This window comes from Oryctolagus cuniculus, chromosome 2, assembly GCF_964237555.1.
Source record: "Oryctolagus cuniculus chromosome 2, mOryCun1.1, whole genome shotgun sequence".
Classification (NCBI taxonomy): Eukaryota; Metazoa; Chordata; class Mammalia; order Lagomorpha; family Leporidae; genus Oryctolagus; species Oryctolagus cuniculus.
The window spans coordinates 48,735,874-48,760,795 of NC_091433.1; the positions used below are offsets into that span (position 1 = coordinate 48,735,874).

The following is a 24,922-nucleotide window of genomic DNA, read 5'->3' on the forward strand; positions in this document are numbered from 1 at the left end:
GAGACTCTTTCAACTGAGACGTTTTCTTGATGATTTTCCTCCCTCTCTTTTAGGTGCCCCAATCCCCCAAGCCCCGCCGCTGCCAAACTTCTGTGCTCCTTTTATTATTTCGCCTTATTTTGGTTCCTTAGAGGACTGTGACAACAGAGCAAAATGGATTGACTTGACAGTAGCCTTTGCTGTGTTAGGCCTTTATTGAGGGTGTGGTGCTGAATATTGTTCCAGCGCTGGAGCAAGCCAAAATGAATCCTGTGCCTTCTCAGCCTCTTGCCCCACCCATGAAAGTTGTTCGGCTGCTTTGGAAAATTTTCACTGTGAAAGGCAGACATTTATTGTGTGGCTAAATGATACTCAGAAGCGCCTAAGCCTTTAGAGTCTAGATTGGCCTCATTGTAATATTTGCCACGGTATTCTGCTTGCTGCACATTCTGGAAAAGTTGTGAGTTTTTTTAAATACCAAAATTATCCGAGGGCATAAAAATGGTTTTCCAGCTACTCTGCAGTTTTGAGTAAACATGCTCTGAAAATTTGAACCACAGTGTTGATTGTTGGCTGTAATTCTGTGTTCTGGTCTTAGAGATTTAATACACAAAAGCAGAATTTGCATAATTTCAAGTTGTTGCATTTTCATGAGTACTACCTTAAACATATGCTTCACAAAGTTTATATTATTTCTGACCATTATTAATTTTTAATCTTTTTGAATTATCTAATCTTCATAATCTAAAAGTTATGTTGTTACTGGAAGAAAGAGTTAGTATGTCCAAAGTTACAGCCATAAAATGTTCTCCAAAACCTCTGATTGACCTTTTTATCTAACATCTTTGCTGAGTTATTACGTGAAAGACAAAGTGTTTGGAACTAGTCGTCAATATTTAACTGTGTTCCAAATCCCTGAATCCACTGAATTTTGTCATTAGGAACTGGCTGAGTTGGTCTTTCCATATTATTGTGAATATATATTTTTTAAAAATCTGCCTTAAAAAATTTGTCTTTTAAAAAGCTATCCTAGTTTTAACTAGGATAGATTTTTGGTTTTAAATTTTATTTTAAAAATATTTTGCTATAGAGTCTCAGAAAATTGGGAAAAGATTTTAAATAATTAAAAATAGACATTTTGTTGCAGAGATCATAAAAATCCAACTGGAGAATAGTAGTGTGCTTTAATATTTAAAAGAAACAATGCCATAGTCCTTACTACTTGATTCAGGAACATATTCTAAATCAGATTTGTGTTTTCTCTCAGTTGATTAAGAAGCAGTATTACATTTACTCTTACTTGCCAAAATTAGAGTACAAGTAATACATATCAGCTCGCATTTTTATTTATAAAAAATAGCCATATTTAGTCACGGACAAGAATGTTCACGTTTAGAACATACTGAAACAGAGGGCTACTTCAAAATAATTTGATTTCGCATCCACTAATTGGAATATGTGGGGTACTTACATTGTCTCCTTATTTACCGTAGTTTCTGTTTTTGCTTCCTGGTCAAATAAATTTTCCTCTCGTAGTTTGCTTAATAGTTGCCACACTCTGGGAGCGGGGAATCAGAGTTCTTTAAATCATATGCTCACGATGAATAAAGTGTACTTGCTGAATGTTTTTGATGTTGAAGAGAGGGCCATGCATTCTCTAAAACACTAGTTTTCCAAGAGACAGCATACCACAGGAGTGCAAGATGATCCATTAGAGTTGAGAAAGAAACATTATACCTTTATCCATATTTTTTACTTGAAAATGTTAAATATGAAAACTTAGTTTTTCTAATCTGGAGACAGAAGGCTTCAGCCACTAAACATGTCAGCCACTGTTTGTGAGAGAAGGGAGGGCCTTCACTTGTGAAAAGGTTCATAGTGAGTGGCCTCTTCACTGATTGGTTCATTTTGACATATTGTATTTAGAAGCTTATCATTAAGATTTTTATCATCCAGCTTTAACTAACTTAACCTTCACAAAAGTTCTGAGTGACTTTAAAAGAGTCCTTCAAAGAGAGTGCTGATTGAAGACAACAGTAATTCTCCCATCAAAAGTAAACAACAGCAAAATGGCAGAGCTACAGCTTCTACTAGGATGAACTATGAGATTAAAAAAAATCTTCTTGGATCTCAGAAGTGTGAAAGTGCCAAGTTGTAAAGAAGACTATTTAAAGTTATATTTAATAATTTCTGTTAGCCATTGACCTTTCCTTAAGTGTACAATGTTCTTTGAAGCAGTATCCAGTGATAGGATGAAGTTGTCCTAATTAGCAAGACATTTCAAAATATGTTACAACTGATAAAGAAAAATGACTTCAAATTTCTTTTTCTTGTTTCAACTTTTAAAAATGTTTAAAGTCAAGCTTATAGGAGTATTTCACAGAATCTCACCAAATTTAATGTTAAATATTTAGGGGATTCTCACTGGCCCATTCATAGTCCAAGTCTGTAAAAGCCCTCAAAATCAGCTGGGAAAACTTGGTTCTTTCCAACAGTGGCATATAGTTTTTAAATAAATATAGAAGTATTTGAACACATGCCTAAAAGTATTTTACAGATGGGATGGGTAGTCAAAAACATTTGAAGACTATAGTTGTACATTGAAATATTTTAATTTAAATTGTGTGTGTGTATTCTAATTATTCCGAATGAGTCAGTTGTGTGTATACTTTTCATCCCTTCTGTATATGGTTCACAATTCCCATTGTTCTTTTTTAAATATTCCCTGTAAGGGTTGGAATTAAGGAAACCTAAATAAAGACTAGGACATCTGAATGTTAGCGCAACTTCTGAGCTACCTGATGTCATTGTAAACTTTCTGTACATCTTGCACACAAATTGCTTTTTTAAACTTCAGATTACTCAAAAAGGAGCTGTACAAGTCGTAGATCTTTTAGGTCTTGCTCATTTATTCAACTAATATTTATCAAGCACCTTCTGAGTGTCAGGCACTATGCCAAATGTTTCAGACAAAGGAGGATAGGAAACATACTTGTTCTGTACTAATGATTGTCTTCTTGATCCATGAAATAACTTTTTTTCTAGCTTTGATAATTAGGTCAGAAATTGGTTGTGGGTATGAGGTATCCAGATTTGAACCCATTGCATTAAAGCAGTGGAGATTAAAACTTTACCGTTATATGTAAGTAATATAGGTTGATTGTATCAAATTTGGAAAACAATAAATTGAAAATAGTAAGTCAACCAGAACTTCATTATTCAAAGATGGCCGTTTGGAATAGGTTTTCAACTTTATATTAGTGAGACTCAGATATAACCAACTCTCACAAAACTGGTGTGGTCTACTTCAGATTCTGAAAGAAATGTAAATGTCATTCATAATTCCAGAAATAGTTGTTAAGGCCCTACTAGAAGCTAGATATTGTAACACAGAACCAAGTGTATCCTCCCATTGAAACTGGTAGCAGTTACTGTCTTGATTCAAAGTTTAGGGTAGTGGTGGGCTATGTACTTGAGCCTCATTAATCAACTTTACCAAGGGATAGTTGGTTATCTGTATTCCCAGAATTAATAACTTTTTACAAGTTAGAACTTTTTCATTGAACTTTTGGAGTTCAGGTAGGAAATCAGAAAATAATTGGTGAAATGATAATTGTGGTTGATATGTGTTAGGACTGATTTAAGTGACAATAAAAGGAACTCAGTTTATCTTGGCTGTGCTCCTTTGAAGCAGCCTACAAGGACACACCTATCATACTTTGATTGCTTTAAAAATAGTCCTTGCCAAAAAGTATCTGTAGAGTTATTCTATCATATGGTAAAACCTGACTTCAATGGGGAAGAAATGGAAGATGGCAACAACCTAATTATATAAAACACTTGATGGTTTGAATTGGACTCTTATCACTTTGTTACTGTGTTATTTCACGCGAAAGCATAAAAGAATTAAAATGTGTCTGTTCTTTGTATTTTGCTCTTTAGAACAGTGTTGTCCAATAGAACTTCTGTAATGATGGAAATATTTCACATCTGTACTGCTTAATATGGTAACCACTAGCCAATGTGGGATTGAACATTTGAAATATGGCCAATATAACTAATAAGTGCATTTTAACTTTTAATAAAATTTAAGCAGCTTCATGTAGCTAATGACATTCATGTTGGACAGTACAGTTTTAGAACATTGTCGTGGCCAGCATTTTCATTAGAAAACCAACCCATAGGAAAAACAAAGTAAATCTTATGGAAGTAGACGACAGTTTAATTTGATATACTTAAAAAAAAAAAACATAAAATCTTAAGCCATAATGTTTAAATATGGGAGCATATGTACATCAGCCTTGCATCAATTACATGGTAAGACCAGTAGATTTGAAAGAAACGCTGAGGGAGAAAGTTGTTAGGGCAAGGAGGGGATTATGTCAGGCGAAAGAAAACCAGTTAGAGGTAAACCAGAAACAGAGGTAAGGAAAAGGAGAACAATTTAGAAAGTTTTCAGTGTAATAGCAACTATAACAAGAACATTGACATTGGATAGGAAGAACTTCTTACCTCCCTTCCTAGCACTTTTCCCACTAGAAGTTTTGCATCTGCTGTGGGAATGTCTTCCTCCTTTGCATTTGTGCAGCTTCTCTCTGTTTACTCTTCATGGCTTTTTCCGTAGCACAACCAGATTGGCTGTAATAACACCTTGTTGTATTCTCCGTACTCCCAGGAATGTATATTCACAGTAACGGAGTTCCAGGCTCTTTCACATACATGAAAAATGATGGGAGACACATGGGACGTTTTTATTCAGGTTTCATTTATTTCTGGCATGCCTGCTGTGTGCAAGACACTATGCCAATTGCTTTGCATTTTTTTCATGGTAAAATAATAAAATTTACCATTTTAATCATTTTAAGTGTATAATTTATTTTTTATTTTTTGAAAGATTTATTTATTTGAAAGAGTTACAGAGAGAGGTAGAGACAGAGAGGTCTTCCATCCACTGCTTCACTCCCCAAATGGCCACAATGGCAAGAGCTGGGCTGACCTAAAGCCAGGGGCCAGGAGCTGCTTCCGGGTCTCCCACATGGGTGCCGGGCCCCAAGGACTTGGGCCATCATCCGCTGTTTTCCCAGGCGCATTAGCAGGGAGCTGGATCGGAAGTGCAGCAGCTGGGATTCGAACCAGCACCCATATGGAATACTGGCTCTCTACTGCACCACAGTGCCAGCCCCACATAAAATTTATTCACAATTTGTGTAACCATCACCACTGTTTACTTCCGGAATTTGCCACCATCCCAAGCAGAAACTACTAATTAAGCAGTAATTATCCATTCCTATCTTCACCCTGATATTCTCCTTTCTGTCCTTATGTATTTATCTATTTTAGATACCTTCATGTAAGTGGAATTATTTGTGTCTGGTTTGTTTCACTTAGCATGTTTTCAGTATGCATCCATGTTGTGGCATGGGTCAGAATTTCTTTTGTATTTATTTTTATTTTATTTATTTGAAAGGTAGAGACATACAGAGATTTCTGAACCACTGGTTCACTCCCCCAGATGTCTGCAGTAGCTCAGCCTGGGCCAGGTTGAAGCTGGGAGCCAGGAACTCAATCTAGGTCTCCCACATGGGTAGCAAGAACCCAATAACTTGAACCATCACCTGCTGCCTCCCAGGGTGCACATTGGCAGGAAACTGGAATTGAGAACAGAGCTGAGACCTAAATCCAGACACTCTGATAAGGGATGCAGGTATCCCAAGTCATGTCTTAACTGCTAGGCAAATCCCCGTCCCTCATTTTCTTTATTGGCAAGTAATAAAGTAATATTTGATTGTGTGTATAGATCACATTTTATCTGGTTTTCTGTTTATGAACACTTCTGTTGTGCTTTATTTTTTATAGTCCACCTAGCTCCCTTTAAATTATATTTGCCTTCAACTCTCCTTCAAGATGCCCCAACTTGCAAAGAGAGTGGAACCAATCCCGTTAGGGTGCTTGGGGTGGGGCCTTTGGTAGGTGATTGGATTGGATTGGATCATTAAGTTGGAGTCCCATGATCAAAACCTGGTGGCTTTATAAATAGAGACCACATAAACAGAGTGGCACACACTCCTGTCTATTGCCACGTGGCACTCTGTGCCACCTTGCAACTCTGCCACCTGCAAAGCCATCATGAGATAAGGCATCTAGAACTGTGAGTTAAAATAAAGCTTTTTCCATTTAAAGTTGATCTGCCTCATGTATTTCATCATAGTCATGACAAACACATCCTGTCACTGATGGACAGAGGACTAGCTGTCCTCACTCGTATGGCATCTGTACATAATGTTCTTGGGAAGTCAGCTGTTCATGTGTGGTGTGCAGCTGCTTACCTACGTTTTGTTCATAACTTTCAGAGGTCCTACCTGATTATGGGACAAGAGTACACCTCAACCACTGGGAATGCTTGGTTAACAATGTCTCAAGCACAAAATTCACTTACATACAGATGTTCATGTCTTGCTTAAGCAGTTGCGTATACCTTTTACATAATCTAGATTGTGTCTGACTCAAGCAGGGCAGATCAATTCATTGTCACCCAGTTGTTTGCTGTATTCAGAATGTTAGATGCTAAATTCCGGCTTTTAGAAAACAATAGAAGTAGTATATTGTAAATAAATGAAGTGGAAAGTTGATATCTTTTTATGATAGTTGGTGTAGTAAATTATAATAACACTAAATCATTCCTATCCCCAAAACGAATGCTTTCTGTAACAAAGGAATGATATAAGCATGACATAAACGAGTTTGTATGGCCTTAGTCACAGACACAAAGGTCTCAGGTACTTTCCTAAGCTTTCTTCATGCTTTAACGCATTTCATCCTGTTAATAGCCTTCTGCGGTAGATGATGCTGTTCTCTTTTTCTAGTTAAAGCAAGAGAAGCATAAAGAGTTGTTTGTCTCAGGTTGACAGCTAAAAAATTCAGCTGTCAGAATTGAGATTCCTGGGCAGGCCTGTCTGTCTGCAGAACAGGAATACTATTTAGCCTATCTTAAGATTGTATATTGTCGTCAGATATGATTTCCTATTCTCTAGTTTTAGATTTTTGCAATATTAGTCACTAAGTAAACATGTAAATCCTAGAAGAAAAAGGAACACTGTTAAGACTCTTAAAATCCCGTTTATAGAATAAAGTAATTTTTAGCCCTGTTTATAGTGTGATGGTTTATACATTATACTAATACATTATATAAGTTCAAATTAATCTGATGTGTTTACAGGTGGTTGCTGTATATGGAACTTTGTCTGATTTGCTTTCTGTGGCCAGCAGTAAACTCGGCATAAAAGCCACCAGTGTGTATAATGGGAAAGGTGGACTGATCGATGATATTGCTTTGATCAGGTAACCTTCGCCTTTTTATAAGCTGTCCACAGTGTACCCTCAGCTCCTTGGTGTTATGTTGTTTCCTTTAAACAGTAGTTTAATCACTATTAAGAAAACTGGATCTTGGCAAGTTATTGTCTAAATTTTATCTGTGGAATCTAAATACTTTTAAGTTAGGGTATATGGATAAAATAGAAAACCCTTAGTAATTCCAGTATCCTAGTAGTTTTTCTGCTTAGTTCATACATGGCTAAGAAGAATTTCTTTTTTGTAGCACTAGAAGACAGATCTGAACTTTTTAACATTTAAAGTCTAATTGACCGCTTGTATTTTTAACTGTTTCTTGTTAAATGCATTTCCTAGGGGTGCTTTGAATTTTATAACCATTATAGAGACCTAATGCAATAGAATTACGAGATACCACCAGTGATTCACCACAATGGCAGTTTGTTTTTGTTTTTTAAATATCCCAGGTAGATTTATCTCTTTAACATAACGGTGTAGTTTTCCTCACTTCAGCCTCACAGGGTCAGAGAGTTTTGAAGCAGGGAGTGACTTAAAGAAGACAACAATGGAAACACAAATTAAGTGCTAACTGCATCATTTATGTTGTCATTGCTTTGCTGAGTTATTTAATTGGCAAAGCATGGGATTTTTAAATTGATGGTGTGAAGATAATGATGCTCTAAATTACAGTTGTATTCAAAATTTCATCTCCATTTGATTCCAGGTCAGAATGACCTTTCCATATAGTATACTGCACTTGAAGTTAATCAGTTCTACTTCCTGCGTTTTACAAACAAGGACACTAGCATTTGAGAAGTGATGCCCCAGTCATACAGCTTAGTAATTGATTTTTGTTAATAAAAAGAAAAAGTTTAGTAGTACTCTAAAACAACTGGCATAGTGAACAGGTAGAAAATATTGTAAGCTGCATTTCAAATCCAAATAAATTAGGAGAATTTCTTAGTTCACCAACATTTATCTTCCAGCTTCTTTCAGTTCCTGTGAGTAATTGCTAACATCATTGAATTGTCTACATCAACCTAATTTTCTACTAAGAAAGCAGATTTTGCTTTTAAGGAAAACTCAATGTGTTCCTATGATGTCATATAGGAAATAAAAACTCCTACAACATACAAAGTCATAACTGAAAACTTATGAGCTTTAAAATGTCTACCTGCTTGATAGTTTCTGGTTCACAGTAGCTTCCCACTAATGGTGGGAAGGATTGGGGTCGGGGAAAAGGATATACTAATAATCCAGAATTGATAAGTTATGTGCAGTTACTTAGATTTGGTATGCAGTGGGTGTGTAGTGAATGAGCAGATTTGTAACAGAGTTACTTCACATTTTTTTCCCCTGCATTTAATATGAAATTTTATTTTTACTTCCAAAGCACACAAAAGCTAATGATTTGGGAGAGAACCACAATAATTTATTTAGGGAAAAAATGTTTAAATATAATCTTTAAAGAAAAACAGGAAAGTTAGCTCTGGCTTTAGTTATATCCTTTGAATGTAATACTTGCACCACTCAAGTTCTTCAATAAATAAGAAGGACAAATTAGCATAATTTGTATAGTGGGGTTTTTTTATGTCAAAATACTTTGATATGCAAGATCTTATTTGAATTTTAATCAGAGTTAATCAAAGCACTGGAAACTTAGCTTCCTTGTAGTACAGATTGATAGCAAAGCCTATCTTCTTTATAATTTTAAGGAATAGTTCCTGAGGTCAACAAATAACTAATGTGATTTCTAGATTTTGATGGTGGCTTTTTAAATCTTGATCTCCCCAGGGATGATGATGTTTTGTTTGTGTGTGAAGGAGAGCCATTTATTGGTAAGTGACTTCCTGAAAAGCCAATGTTATCTGCCAAAGTAAAAAAGAAATGGCAAAGATTTACATGGACTTATGAAGCTTAACATTTAAAATGCTCTTGTGGCTGTATTCAGATCTTTATACTCGCTGATTCTACATTGGGTTTGTGTGTTACAGTGCATTTTAAATTTAAAATTTAAAATATCATATTTTACTGTGGATACTTCCTCTTGTACATGCTTTTAAGAAGCTCTGGTTGAGTATATATTCCATATCTATGACATGATAGGGTAATTTTGATTTTAGAAACTATAACTGTTTTGAAGTTTTCTCTTTCATAGTAATTTTCAAAACTTCTAAGAATGGTATCACATATTTGTAAGTATTTATTATTTACCCAAATAGTGTTTGATAATCCTTTATAGTGTTCAAAATAAATCAGATTACTCCAGAATAGACTTAGCATCAACCACACCAGCAGGCAAACACACATACTACTATTTGACTTGGGAAATATCTTTAACAGTTGTGTATCTCCAAAATAAAAGCCTAAAGCTTAAATAAGGCAATTTTTTAAAAATGAGGGCTTGGTTTATTTAGTTTCATACAATCACACCTTCAATACTTGCTTAGATTTTTTTAAAGCATCCCAGTAATTGAATTTAGTGAATAGAGGTAGTTTTCAGAATCTTTGTTCATGTACATGCCAACTTAGGCAAAGTGCATGTTATTTCTTTCTCTTACCTAAACTGTGAGCAAAACCTTTTTCTTACCTTTTTTTATGCATCTCCCTAATAGTAGACAGTGGTCATGTAATTGGTTCATTACACACATACAAACTACAAAATAAAAATTATTTATTAAAATAATAAGGGGTTTTTATTTGTGTTTATGAACTCCTAGATTTAGAGATTTTGGTATGGTTTAATCCTCTACATTTATGGATTCTCAGATTGTCTCTTTGTTTTAGCCAACAGAAACCAATTGCTTTAAGTCCTTTAAACACACCACCTTAGTGTTTTATAGTTTCTTTTTTTTTTTAAAGATTTATTTTATTTATTTGAAAGAGAGAGTTACAAGTTACAGAGAGAGGTAGAGAGAAAGAGAGAGCTCTTCCATCCGCTGGTTCACTCCCCAGATGGCCGCCACGGTTGGAGCTGTGCAATCCAAAGCCAGGAGCCAGGAGCCAGGAGCTCCCTCCTGGTCTCCCACATGGGTGCAGGGACCCAAGGACTTGGGCCATCCTCCACTGCTATCTCAGGCCATAGCAGAGAGCTGGACTGGAAGAGGAGCAGCCAGGAACAGAACCGGTGCTCATATGGGATGCCGGCTCTTCAGGCCAGGACATTAACCCACTATGCTGTAGCATAGCCGGCCCCATATAGTTTCTTTATTATCTGGAATAACAAGGTTTTCATCTTAGCATTTTCCTGTATCAGGTCTAGATCAATATTTTTTACTAAAAGACTTGATTTCTTTAGTGTGGTCACAATCATTGCAAGACACAGGTGGGTGCTGGGTAGGCTCTTTGCCATTGGGTTCATAATTGTTACAGGACCCATCTAGTGACAGAAGTGGAAATATATAGCTAGCTAGAGATAAAATTGATTTATAATATAGTGTAGGCTATATGTAACATAAAATCTAGTTAGATAAAATATCTCATAGACTCATACTAATGCTTTTAGTTTATATTCAGTATTATAGGGTTTTTATTTAACTTATATCTAGTATCTGTGTCTCCTTCCTGCCATATCAGTAATCCTGATTTTGTGAGGGCAGGGAGAATGATAGAATTATAAGTACTCATTTACTTCATCTCACACAAAATAAAAAATAAAAGTGTGAGAGTAACAATCCCAACATTTTCAATCGCAATATAATTAATAAATACAGTTAAATTTTTTTGCCTATGTTCATTTCTCTTAAAAAAATCATCATATTGTTTCTACTGTATCAGAATAATAAACATTACATACTATACTCTTACCCTTAAAATCCTCATATATTTTTACTTTTTTAAGTATACAAGGGGTCTTTACAAAGTTCATGAAAAATGCACATCTATATTTTAATTTCATGTTCCACAAACTTTTTGAAGTGTTATATTTAATGCTTATCTCTTGTTATCTGTCTAAAACGTTTTTGATAGATTACTGCACGGTATAGCAGTGAGTGGCTTCTGTGGGATCATATCCAAGTTTAGCAAATTATAAACTTTAAATGTGTGTACTTTATTGTCTGTTAGTTATCCTAAGTGAAATCACTGAAAAACTCATCCCATTTTCTGTTTTTTTGAGTATCTTAAATATGAGACTATTCCAAAAAGTTCATAGAGAAATAAAATTAAAAGATACTTATTTCAGTCCAGTTTTGAAATTTTTACATATTTTTTTCATTTTATGCATTTTCCATGATTTTTTTTAACAGGCAGAGTTAGACAGAGAGAGAGAGAGAGAGAGAAAGGTCTTCCTTTCTCCGTTGGTTTACCCCCCCAAGTGGCCACCACGGCCGGTGCGTTGCAGCCAGCACACTGCACCGATCCAAAGCCAGGAGCCAGGTGCTTCCTCCTGGTCTCCCATGTGAGTGCAGGGCTCAAGGACCTGGGCCATCCTCCACTGCACTCCCGGGCCACAGCAGAGAGCTGGACTGGAAGAGGAGCAACCGGGACAGAATCCAGTGCCCCAACCAGGACTAGAACCCCGGGGTGCCGGCGCCGCAGGCAGAGGACTAGCCCAGTGAGCTGTGGCGCCAGCCTCCATGAAGGTTTTAACGTCTCCTTGTATATTACTGTTTTTTTATTCTGGCATGAAGTGTAGGCATCAAAAAATACGATTTTTTTTTAATTTTACTTATTTGAGAGGTAGAGTTACAGACAGAGAAGAGAGAGAGAGAGAAAGGTCTTCCATCCGCTAGTTCATTCCCCAGATGGCCGCAATGGCCAGAGCTGAGCCGATCTGAAGCCAGGAGCCACAAGCATCTTCCAGGTCTCCCATGTGGGTGCAGGCCCAAGCACTTGGGCCATCTTCAACTGCTTTCCCAGGCCATAGCAGAGCTGGATTGGGAGAGGAGCAACTGGAACTAGAACCAGCGCCCATATGAGATTCTGGCACTGTAGGTGGAGGCCTAGCCCACTGCGCTACAGCGCTGGCTCCATGATCTTTCTTAAATGACTGTTTTGCTTGGATCACCTAACGTTTTATCTCTTTCTTCAAAGTATAATGGTTTTAATAGAATATTTCTTCTTTTGGGTTGATTTTCTCTGATATATGGTGGGTTCTTTAATATATGGTGTTTCAATATGTATTTTTTAATTTCAATAATGTTTTCTTGAACTTAACATATTTATTTTGTCTCATTATTTTGTTTTTCTTGTTTCAGGATGTCCATTGTGGGCATATTGGATCTTCTACATTTGAAACCTTCTATTTCATTCTTTTCATCCTTTCCTCATTTCTTTTAGATTTTTTAAAACTTTTCTCTTTTTTCATTTTGTTTTTCTTTGTTCCATTCTCTTTTTTCTTAATCACTAGTCTTCATTATTGAATGTCTTCTCTTTTGTTTCTAATTCTGTCCTGAGTTCTCTCGCCTCATTTCTGAATTTTATAATTCTGATTTATACTGGTCTTTCATATTTTGCATTATTTACTTTTTTAGCATATTTTAGGATTCTAAATTATAGGTATCTATTTTGTATTTGTTTCTAAGAAGATTTTCATTGTTTCTAGGGATATAATTCTTCTTAGTATTTCTTATGCTGTAAAACCTTTTATATGTGACTTGACCTCAGTGCCTTCCTGTTTTTCAGTTGTACATGAAATTAATTTTCCTTGGCTTGAGAAGGAAAGATTTATTTGGGGATATTTTTTGTTTTCTGTGAAGTATTTAAAAATATAGGACTTACTTTATGTTATATTTTGGCCTCGTAAACCTTCTTTCATCTGGACTCTTTGGACTTTATTCTATTCAACTTATATTCTTTTCCTAGCATCTTGTCATCAGAATGGAACTTTGTCTTTTGAAAGGAGTTTTGTGGTTGGTTTTGAAAATTCATTTCCATCTCCTTTAGATCTTATTTAAACTAGTTACATCATCCATTTTGGATATAGGCATGTACCTTCCACTTTCAGCCTGCTGTTCTCAAATAGACATGTTGAACTGTGAAGTTAGTATGTATGGATTGCTTTTGAGTTCTCAGATTCATCACATACTCTATTGTTTCTATGCTTTTTCCTTCACAAACACTGATAGTGTGCTGTTCTTAAAGCTGTCAGTATTGGTGGGAATACTATGGATTTGAGTTTTTGCTCTCCAGTAGCTCTGGTACACTTTGATGTGCGAATTTAGTTTCAACAATGATGCCATTGCCATCTTTGCAGAATTCCAAATCTTAATGTGTTTACTATTTTCTACATGTTGTCTCTAGATCCTCAGACCGATTGTAAACCAGCTGAAGGATGGTTAGGATCCCACACAGACTGGCTAACATTAAATGTTGGAGGGCGGTACTTTACAACTACACGGTAGGTGCATGTATGTGTGTGTGTGTGAGAAAGAGTGTGTGTGTGTCTTACAGAGTCAGTAAAAGGAGTACTGTGCGTGTCCATTTGTTCTGTCTTGCAATTTGCTGATTTCTTTAAAAGATACTCAGATGCAGCTTAAGTGTAACATGTTATCTGAAGCCATTTTTAGAAAGTTTTTTGAAGAAAAGAATAGGACCTAGTTTACAGATCATTCCTGAGAAAGCATGAAGACCTGAATTTTATGTTTCAGAACATGCTTTTCAGATAGTGAATAATATATATGTATATATACACACGCAATGTAAATAAAAACTAAGAATCCTGAAATTTGTAGAAATTACAACTGTTCACATTAAAGAAATTTTAAAAAGTAAGTTTAGACAATCTAGAATATTGTGATGTACTAGCATACTAGAAGAACAGATTAGTAGTTAAAATAAAAGAAACTAAAATAATATTTAAGTCAAAGGAAGTACCAGATTGGAAAGGATCTTGATAAATGGCCTCTTACTGCACGTTTTTGTTTCCTAGCATCACTCCTACCAGGTGATAGCATGCATCTTGTTGAGAGAGCAGCTGAATTCGAGTATGCTCTTGAGTTAAATGTGTTTGTTTATAAAGACAAATGGAGAAATCAATTTTTTTCCCTGAATTCTTAGGAGCACTTTAGTGAATAAAGAACCTGACAGTATGCTGGCCCACATGTTCAAGGATAAAGGTGAGTGTAAGTCACTGTTTTCACATTTTATGTGGTCTGTTTGTACCCGTATTCATGACCTTTTGTACTTTTCAGTGATATCAATAATCTTTACAAGAGTAAAACTTGTTGGTATGTCATATAATTTATCTTCTATAAATTTCTAACTATATTTTTTGTTTGTGGGGGGCTTTCTTCATTATAATGGAAACACAGGTGTCTGGGGAAATAAGCAAGATCATAGAGGAGCTTTCTTAATTGACCGAAGTCCTGAGTACTTTGAACCTATTTTGAACTACTTGCGTCATGGGCAGCTCATTGTAAATGATGGTATTAATTTATTGGGTGAGTTTTCAATATAATTCACATTTTTATAAGTTTAAGGTTTTTATTTTATCTTCACTTAGAAATGTTTATTTTCACAGAGTGAAAGTATATCCTTTCCATTTTTAAAATTAACTTTTTCACATATATATGAGTATATACAGGTTTAGAAAGATATTAGCACAAGTATATATTGTCTTTAGAGAATATATATATATGTGTGTGTGTGTATAGTATCTATCTATGCATGTATTTGTGTGAGTATATATCTAACTCACAAGTTTTAATTTTAGATTTTATCACAAGGGGCTTTAGAATTTTTTTTAAGACTTGAATTGTGAATATGGGGTAACTTCCAGTTATGGGCCTTTCTATTATGTTCAGAAGCATAGCAGTCAAGAGAGAAAGCCAAACTTTGGAATTAGAGTCTGGGTTCTACAACTTACTAGAATATTGACTTGGTGAAATTGTTTCTAAGTCTTTTTTGAAAAATTAGTGTTAAAAATTTTCTGCGGACCAGTATTGTGGTGCAGTTGGTTAAACCACTGCTTGAGACCCAGCACCCCACATTGGAGTGCCAGTTCAAGTCCTGGCTATTCTGTTTCCAATCCAGCTCTCTGCTAATGCATTTGGGAAGGCATTTTGGGCAAGGACTTGGGTCCCTGCCACCCATGTAGAAGGCCAGGATGGAGTTTTGGGCTTTTCTGCCCAGCCCAGACCTGGCTAATGTGATCATTTGGGGAGTGAACCAGCGTATAGAAGTTCTTTCTTTGTCACTATGCCTTTCAAATACATGAATCCTTAAAAAATAAATAAATAAATAAAAATTCTGTCTTCTCTGCCTATGTCACAGACTTTTATGAGGACTTATGGAAAGACGTAGGCAAAAGCCCTTATAAAACAGTAGTTGCATATTAAAACTTACAGGCCTCCAAGGGTCTGGACTTGGTCTTATGTTAGTACTTGCAGTAGGGTGGAGAATGTGGCAGTCTTTAGGTAATATGCCTACTCAGCCTCTGCAACTTGTTGGCACATGAAAATGTAGACTTAGAGTGCCAGAGTGTTGATTTTAAAATAAAAGCTGGTTATCTATATAAAGTTTTCTGATTTTCAAAATACTGTTGCATGTTTTTGTTGCACATGTTGAGTACATCAGAATCAGCTGACTGCTAGCTTACAGTTTCTGTAATGAAATTAAAATACCCAGTCAACCTTTACATGTTCGAATATTAAACTGTGGATTCTTTTTTAAATGTTTGATTGAAATAAATGATATTATTTGACCTTTTCAGGCAGCTCTATAACTTTTCCTAACCAAATTATTTTTTCTTTATTTTTAAAAATTTTATTTACTTATTTATTTAAAAGGCAGAGAGAGAAACAGAAGCAGAAAGAAATCTTCCATCTAGTGGTTCACACCCATAATGCCCCCAATAGGAGTTCTAGGAGCCTAAAACTCAATCCCAGTCTTTCATGGAGGTAGCAGGGACCCAAGTACTTGAACCATCACCTGATATCTCCCAGGATGAGCATTATCCAGAAGCTGGGTCCAAAGCAAGGTACCCAAGACTTAAACCAGGCACTCTGAAATGGGAAAGTGGGCATCTCAACAGTACCTTAACTGCTGTACAAACACCTACCCTTTTTTCTTTAAAAAAATTTTTGCTACTGTTGCTTGAAATCTTTTATAGCCTGTTTTGTTATTTCAGTTTTTCTTCAGATATTATTATAAAAATAGTCTGATCTACTCTTGTTGTAATCTTTTTCTTTTTAGCACCTCTATGGCTCTGAGCACTTCTTTCTTCCTTCCTTCCTTCCTTCCTTCCTTCCTTCCTTCCTTCCTTCCTTCCTTCCTTCCTTCCCTCCCTCCCTTCCTTCCTTCCTGTCTTCCTTTCTTTCTGTCTTTCTGTCTTGATTTTATTTATTTGAGAGTAAACTTAACAGACAGTGAGAGGGAGAGACAGACAGGTCTTGCATCTGCTGGTTCACTCCCCAAATGGTCGCAATGGCCAGAGGGGCGCTGATCTGAAGCCAGGAGCCAGGTGCTTCTTCCAAGTCTCCCATACGGGTGCAGGGACCCAAGGACTTGAGCCATCTTATACTGCTTTCTCAGGCCATAGCAGAGAGCTGGATCTGAAGAGGAGCAGCTGGGACTAGAACTGGTGCCCGTATGTGATGCCAGCACCACAGGCAGAGGATTAATCTGTGCCACAGTAGTGGCCCTGCACAACTTCACTTTTATATGTCTTATAGGCGGCTTTATTCCACTCATTTTAATTCTCCCTTGTATTATGGATAGCATTTGTGTCCTCCAGGTCTAGAAAATAGCATCAGAAATCAATATCTCTGCTGTCTTAAACTTCATAACCTAAGCTATTACCAAGATCTCTTATTTTCCCTTTTGTATGCTTCTCAGGCATTTATTTTATTTTATTTAAGATTTATTTATTTATTTGATAGCCAGAATACACAGAGAGGAAAGGAAGAGAGAGAGAGAGAGGTCTTCCATCTGCTGGCTGCAATGGCCGGAGCTGTGCCGATCTGAAGCCAGGAGCCAGGAGCTTCTTCCGGGTCTTCCACACGGGTGCAGGGGACCAAGGACTTGGGCCATCTTCTACTGCTTTCCCAGGCCATAGCAGAGATCTGGATTGGAAGAGGAGCAGCTGGATGTTGAACCAGTGCCCATATGGGATGCCAGCGCTTCAGGCCATGGTGTTAACCTACTGTGCCACAGCACCGGCCCTGCCATGTCTGTTATATATTCAGTTATTCAGCAAGCAGAGTGAGCTTTCCACAGGATTCAATATATAAAGTGTTATTTTTAATTAATAGAATTTTCATCCAAACTCTGCTTTGCCTACAGGTTATCCCAAGTAATTATGTGCTTTAAAATAATCTACAATAATTTCTCTAAGACCAAAAAGAATGGAAAATCTGAGATTTAGGTCTCATTAGTACAATAGGAAGTACACTAAATAATACTTCTTTTCGTGAACTATCCTCTGTGTATTTTTTGTTTTGTTTTTTGTTTTTGTACTTTAAAATTTTCTAGAAGGTTTTAAAAAGGCTTAATTCTACATCTAGGATTATAAAAACATTTTTACCACATTCCAAAGAGATTCCACTTTATTTAGAAGAACTTGGGAAATTGAGAACAAGGCCCCCTAGAACTTTTTTTTTTTTTAGTGTATGAGAGAAAGGGACGGAGATAGCACATGTGCTCTCATCTGTTGTTTCACTACCCAAACGTTGATCATGGGTGTGACTGAGCTGAAGCCAGGGATTCAGTCTAGATCTCCCACATGAGTGCTAGGAACCCAACTATTTGAGACATCACTGGCTGCCTCCAAGGGTCTGCATTGGCAGGAAGCTGGAGTTGGGGGCTAGAGCTGAGGATTGAACCCAGGCAGTCATGTGTGGTGTGGGTTTCTTAACTGATTGGCCAAATGCCTGCCTCTAGAACTTGTTTTACCAGATACAGATGTCTTAGTGTTGTTGCCACTTCAGGAGAAATCCAGAGACTGAACCGTCATCAGGTGAACTGGGAAATATGCCAGAGTAGTTCCCTGAGTAGTATGCTGTTCATTGGATGACTGTTTTGTATTTTTTTTTTTAAGATTTATTTATTTACTTGAGAGGCAGATTTACTGACAGACGAGAGAGAGAGAGGTCCATCTGCTGGTTCATTCCCCAAATGGCCACAATGGCCGGAGCTGAGCTATTCAGGAGCCAGGAGTCAAGAGCTTCTTCCGGGTCTCCTACAAGGGTGTGAGGACCCAAACACTTGGGCCATCTTCCACTGCTTTCCCAGGCCATCGGCAGGGAGCTAGATTGGAAGTGGAGCAGCCAGGACTCAACTGGCACCCATATGGGATGCTTAACCTACTACCCTGTATGCCGCAGCACTGGCCATAGATGACTGTTGTTTTGCAGTTGGGTTATTGGAAGTAGAGTTGGTTTTCATAGAAATGATCGTATTTTTCTCAAATAACTACTGTGGTTTTCTATGTATGTAGGGACCCTTAGTAACTTAAAACTCTTTGAAGAGAGGAATTATGTCTCTTTCCATCTTTGTAATTCTTGAGTCCCTAATATTTTATTACATAATAGCAAATTGAGTGAGTCACTGAGGTTTTCATTTGAAAGAGAATGGATCCCAAATTTATTCCTATATACTATTATGATATTTATTCACAGATAGGAAAAAGTAAACATACCATTTCACCTAAAGAATATATGGTGGTTCTTTTTTATCAAGTTAAAAAAAGCAAACTGGCCGGCGCCATGGCTCAATAGGGTAATCCTCCGCCTTGCGGCGCCGGCACACCGGGTTCTAGTCCTGGTCCGGGCGCCGGATTCTGTCCCGGTTGCCCCTCTTCCAGGCCAGCCCTCTGCTATGGCCCGGGAATGCAGTGGAGGATGGCCCAAGTGCTTGGGCCCTGCACCCCATGGGAGACCAGAAGAAGCACCTGGCTCCCGCCTTCGGATCAGCATGGTGCGCCGCTGCAGCGCGCTGGCTGCGGCGGCCATTGGAGGGTGAACCAACGGCAAAGGAAGACCTTTCTCTCTGTCTCTCTCTCACTGTCCACTCTGCCTGTCAAAAAAAAAAAAAAAAAAAAAAAAAAAAACAAGGAAACTATAGATGAAATTCCTTTTATCATTTAGAAACATTTTAAACATATTCATTCTCTGAGAGGAAAAGTTTCTGAATTATACTTTTGGCTTTTGTTGGGAAGCCAGGTTAAAGTTTTATTCATTTCTATCATTTTCTGATTCAGTTAGTAATGATATTTGTGGCAAACTTAATCAGATTCGTTCCATTAAAAAACTGAATGAAATGTAAGGTTAAGAGAGCTAATCTTTTTTTATGATTAGTTCATGAAATGATAACACTAAATCAGTTGTCTTAGAAATATGTGATATTAAGACTTCTTTCCTATGGCCTATTTAAGATAATTGTCAATAATAATTTTGAAATATGGAAGATATTCTAATTTATTTTATATTTTTTCTTGTGTAGAGAAACCTGTAATAAATATTTATCAATAGTGTGTGTGTAAGGTATAAACATTAGTTATTTTCTTTCATATTGACTGGTAGCCTACTTGTTAAATTTCAATTCCATCATGAGAATTTAACATAAAATCTTTAATAAATATCACAATGAATAGTTTTCTGCAAAAGTCAAATCACTTTTGTTTTGATAGGTGTGTTAGAAGAAGCCAGATTCTTTGGTATTGATTCATTGATTGAACACCTAGAAGTGGCAATAAAGGTAAGGCTCTTTTGAACCAATATTACATTTATTGAACCAGTATTACGTTTGTTAATGGCCCACTAATTTCTTATATCTTTTTCAAGAATTCTCAACCACCAGAGGATCATTCACCAATATCCCGAAAGGAATTTGTCCGGTTTCTGCTAGCAACTCCTACCAAGTCAGAATTGCGTTGCCAGGTAATTGAAGCAGACTTTTACTTAAGTTATCTGTATCAGCACATTCATAAATAAAGTTTTATATTCTTCTAGGGATTGTGTTTTCTTTTTGCCTTATTTTCTTTATTCATGCAAGATACAATTTAATTATGGGTCATAGCTTTGATTTAGTCCTGAAATGATTAACCAAAAAGAGATGCAGTTGCTTTTTTTATTGCTTAATTGTGCTTTATGTAGCAGTTTTTGAGCAATGCGCGGAAATTGTGGCAATAAAAAAAGGCCAGTATTTGCAGAGTTGCTAGGTATGACTAGTAAGTGGCAGATACTTTCACTTTTGTGTATTAAAGCATTAAAGATTTAAAAAACCACTGTACCTGTGTTTTCTTAATAAAACTGTCTTGAATTATTAATAAAATAATTTGAGTATATTCAAGTTTACTAAAAATAATTTGAGTATATTCAAGTTTACTAAAATAATAAATACTTATCAGCAGGTATATGATTAACAGGGACCTCTCTTTAGAAACTTATGCACATATATGAAGTATAGTCCTGCCATAGTCTAATGTAAATATGAATAGGTTTACTAGAGGAACCAATAAAGATGCTTCATGTATCTAAATTCCATTTGATCATGTTTTGTAATAAACTCCAAGTGACTGAACTGCCAATTGCTTCTAAAAACTTGGTGGTTAACTATAGTAATTAAATTCAGTACAAGCAGATGGTTTAAACGTTATGACACTTTGTGCTTTTTAATTTCAGGGTTTAAACTTCAGTGGTGCTGATCTTTCACGTTTGGACCTTCGATACATTAACTTCAAAATGGCCAATTTAAGCCGCTGCAACCTTGCTCATGCAAATCTCTGTTGTGCAAATCTTGAACGAGCTGATCTTTCTGGATCAGTGCTTGACGTAAGATCATATTTGGTTACAAGAAAAATAAAATTTTGAAGATATTAAACAGTCTAACAGCAGGAATTATATCAGTCTTTTGGAGCTTTTAATTGAAAATAGATAATTTACCATGTTGGTAATAAAACTAGAGGCTCTAAAAATGAAATGGGCTGGTTTGACAATTTTGATGTCTTTTATTAAACATAGACCTGCCAGGTTTAGCAACTAATAGGAGATTACATCTTGAAATTAGAGTCAATCTTCTGAATATTATATACTTTATCAGAACTTGTATATTCTGTGAGTTGTAACAATAAGCTGAAAAGAAACTTTGAAGTCTTCTATTCAACCTTATTTCTAGTTTGAGAAAATGTTATCACCTAGAAGTATTTGGAAAAGATATTTTGAAGTAAACATGGGATGCATCCATCTGTGGAAGATAGCTTTTCAGTGTTGCTCTTCCTTTTTCTACATGTTCATCTAAATGTATGCAAATATAAATGTATATGTGTGTATGTATATTTATGTAACTACTTGTGTTAATTTAGGGTTAGAGGATAAATGTAGAATTCATAGCGAAACTATGAATTCCTTTCTTAATCTGTAAATCCATATATGCACATCTTTTCAATTAAGTACATTTAATATAGCATCCTCTTTTGATAGTAATTTATTTAATTATTACAGTTTTGGTTGTATTCCTTAGTTGAAACCTATTTTTCCATGAAGTTTTATATCAGAGTTAGTAATCTACTAATATACATTTTGATTACTGTAACTCTCCCTGTTCCCATGTAATGATGGATGAAGTGTCAAGTAGCACAAGAGGCCAGAAAACACAATGAAAGAAAAGGTTTAAAGGACTTAGTTGGGTTTTTTTTTTTTAAGATTTATTTTATTTATTTGAAAGGCAGTGTTACAGAGAAAGAGAGGGAAAGATAGAGATCTTCCATCTTCTGGTTCACTCCCCAAATGGCTACAATGGCCAGCGCTGGGTGAGGCCAAAGCCAAGAGCCAGGAGCTTCATCTGGGTCTCCCACATGGGTGCAGAGGCCCATGCACTTGGGCCATCTTCCACTGCTTTCCCAGGCACATTAACAGGGAGCTGGATCAGAAGCCGAGCAGCTAGGACTTGAACCCATACCCATATGGGATGCTGCCACTGCAGGCAGAGGCTTAACCTATTATGCTACCGCACCAGCCCCAGGACTTACTTTTTAAATAGTGAAACATTGAGAAGCAGCTTGGATTTTGTTAAGGACAAAAAGATAGTTTGGATCATTCAATGCTGATTTTGAGTTGTGTTTAGGTACAATATTACTGTGAACCTATGCCATAATTTTCTCTGTAATCTTGTACTCAGTACTTCTTCTGTCCATATTATATAACCAGTATGAAAGCCAAAGTATATATGTGTGTATGTATATATAAGTATTTGATAAACTGAAGTGTTATTTTATTATTAATGATAAAATGGCTCATGTTGAAAGTCATTGTCCAGAGTGTATAAACTGTATTCAGGCAAAACTAATTTCTAATTGCCGTTGACATTTGAAGATAGCTGCTGATTGCTGTGGTCACAAAATAAGACGTGTACTGAGCCTTCTGCTGATTAGTGTGCACCCGTTGGTCATGCTGCCTTTCTTGAACTGCTCACCCAGTTTGTGGAGTTACTTATTTCCCTCATTTCCATCAGAACCCTCCACTCTGCTATAAATGAGATGATGTCAGTTGCTATCACTGTTGAGCAGTCTCTGCCTGCGCCACATCATCTATTCTATCAATGTCCTTTAGAGTATTTCTTTTTTTTTTTTTTTTTTTTGACAGGCAGAGTGGATAGTGAGAGAGAGAGAGACAGAGAGAAAGGTCTTCCTTTGCCATTGGTTAACCCTCCAATGGCCGCCGCGGCCGGCGTGCTGCGGCCGGCGCACCGCGCTGATCCGATGGCAGGAGCCAGGTGCTTCTCCTGGTCTCCCATGGGGTGCAGGGCCCAAGCACTTGGGCCATCCTCCACTGCACTCCCTGGCTACAGCAGAGAGCTGGCCTGGAAGAGGGGCAACCAGGACAGAATCCGGCGCCCCAACCGGGACTAGAACCCGGTGTGCCGGCGCCGCAAGGCGGAGGATCAGCCTAGTGAGCCGCGGCGCCGGCCTAGAGTATTTCTTATTATGTGGTATGCCCTCCCATGTTGACTTTTGCTTGCTGCATAGAAGCTGGGATAATAATTTAGCTCTCTACTAGGTATTCCCAGTCCAATACTTATGGAATAGTAGAAATTGGCAGGGACTTAGAGGATGGAAATAGCTTACAGTGTGTTGAGAACTAGAATGGTTATTTAGTATGACCTTGTTGTTTCACTGAGAAACAAACCTAGAAACTTCTCCAGTGCCAAAAGGCTGCTTTTTTACAGAGTTGGAACTAGATTTAAAAGTATGTGTTTTGTTTTTCTCAAGACTTTTTTCATCTGGAAAATGTCAAACATATACAGAAATAGGATAGTATGATAAGTACCTCATCGCTCAGCTTCTGTCAGCACATAATCAATTTATTTGGTCTGTACCTTATCACAGTTATTTTAAAGCAACTCATTATTTCATTTGTAAATATTTTTATTTGTGTTTTGCAGATGAGGACCACTTAAAAAGCATAACCCTAATGCTATTGTCATAGTTAAAAAATATGGCTGCTTTCATCAAAATAGATTTCCGCTGTTGATATTGTGAGATGCCACAGTTCTTACCATTGCAGTGCTGACTCTGTGAGCCGAGTTCTGAAATCTTAGCCTTGAGGACCTACTTTACTACTTGATGAATACAGTTTAAAATTCTTTATAAGCTTGAAGATAGAAGACTTCACTGTGGTTGCTTATATATTTTTTCTTTATGAGATTCTGTAGAATAGTCCTCCTGAGTATAGAATGGTACCTACATAATTACCTTGAGAACTTTTGATAACATTTGCCATCTGTTTTATAGTACATAGAGAAGCAGAGACATTTGTTTGCATATATCAACTGCCTGTTTTGTTGTATTTTCAAATACAAAAAACCCAGTCATCCTTTAGTTATTTTGATCCTTCCAGGTCTTTATTATCTTATCTGTCTAGCCAGAACTTCTACACTACCTTGTGTTAAGGAACAGGCAAAGAAATGAGGGAGTATGAATTATCTGTAATTGAAATATTTTTTTCTCATCTCCCTTTTACTACAATTGACTGTAAGGAGGATGAAATTATACTTGTAAAACAAACACATTTCTTGATAGGTATTACTGTAACATGCCTTGATCGGCATTAGGATTTTAGACAAATATAGCTAGTGCTCATGTTGTGCCTTACAGTTGTTAAAAATCTTTCACATTCAGTTTCTTTTTTATTTATTTATTTTTTATAGAAAGCTTTTATTTAATAAGTATAAATTTCATAGGTACAACTTTGGGATTAGAGCAGTTCTTCTCCCCATACCCTCCCTCCCACACCCAAACTGTCCCACCTCCTACTCCCTCTCCAAATCCCATTCTTCATTAATATTCATTTTAATTATCTTTATATATAGAAGATCAACTCTGTACTAAGTAAAGATTTCAACAGTTTGCATCCACACAGACACACAAAGATAAAGTACTGTTTGAAAACTAGTTTTACCATTAATTGTCATAGTACATCTCATTAAGGACAGAGGTCCTACATGAGGAGCAAGTGCACAGTGACTTCTGTTGTTGATTTAACAATTGATACTCTTATTTACAACGTCAGTGATCACCCGAGGCTCTTGTCATGAGCTGCCAAGGCCATGAAAGCCTCTTGAGTCCACAAACAAACATTATTTATCACATTCAGTTTCTACTTTGATCATTACAGTTTGTAGAGAAGGCCTGGTCTGATGTTAACATCAACTTACTGTCTTGGCTAGCAGTTTGTAGAGT

The 24,922-nt window shown here is 36.6% G+C and overlaps 1 protein-coding gene across 1 annotated transcript in view; it reads left to right on the forward strand.

The window, feature by feature from the left end:
* Nucleotides 1-24,922, forward strand: part of KCTD9 (potassium channel tetramerization domain containing 9) — a 31,502-nt gene that overhangs the window by 784 nt on the left and 5,796 nt on the right. The window contains exons 2-9 of the mRNA XM_002709462.5: nucleotides 7,196-7,317; nucleotides 9,100-9,143; nucleotides 13,549-13,645; nucleotides 14,305-14,363; nucleotides 14,559-14,687; nucleotides 19,874-19,941; nucleotides 20,028-20,123; nucleotides 20,868-21,017. Of these exons, the coding sequence (XP_002709508.1) occupies nucleotides 7,196-7,317; nucleotides 9,100-9,143; nucleotides 13,549-13,645; nucleotides 14,305-14,363; nucleotides 14,559-14,687; nucleotides 19,874-19,941; nucleotides 20,028-20,123; nucleotides 20,868-21,017 (765 nt within the window). The remainder of the gene's footprint in view (nucleotides 1-7,195; nucleotides 7,318-9,099; nucleotides 9,144-13,548; nucleotides 13,646-14,304; nucleotides 14,364-14,558; nucleotides 14,688-19,873; nucleotides 19,942-20,027; nucleotides 20,124-20,867; nucleotides 21,018-24,922) is intronic.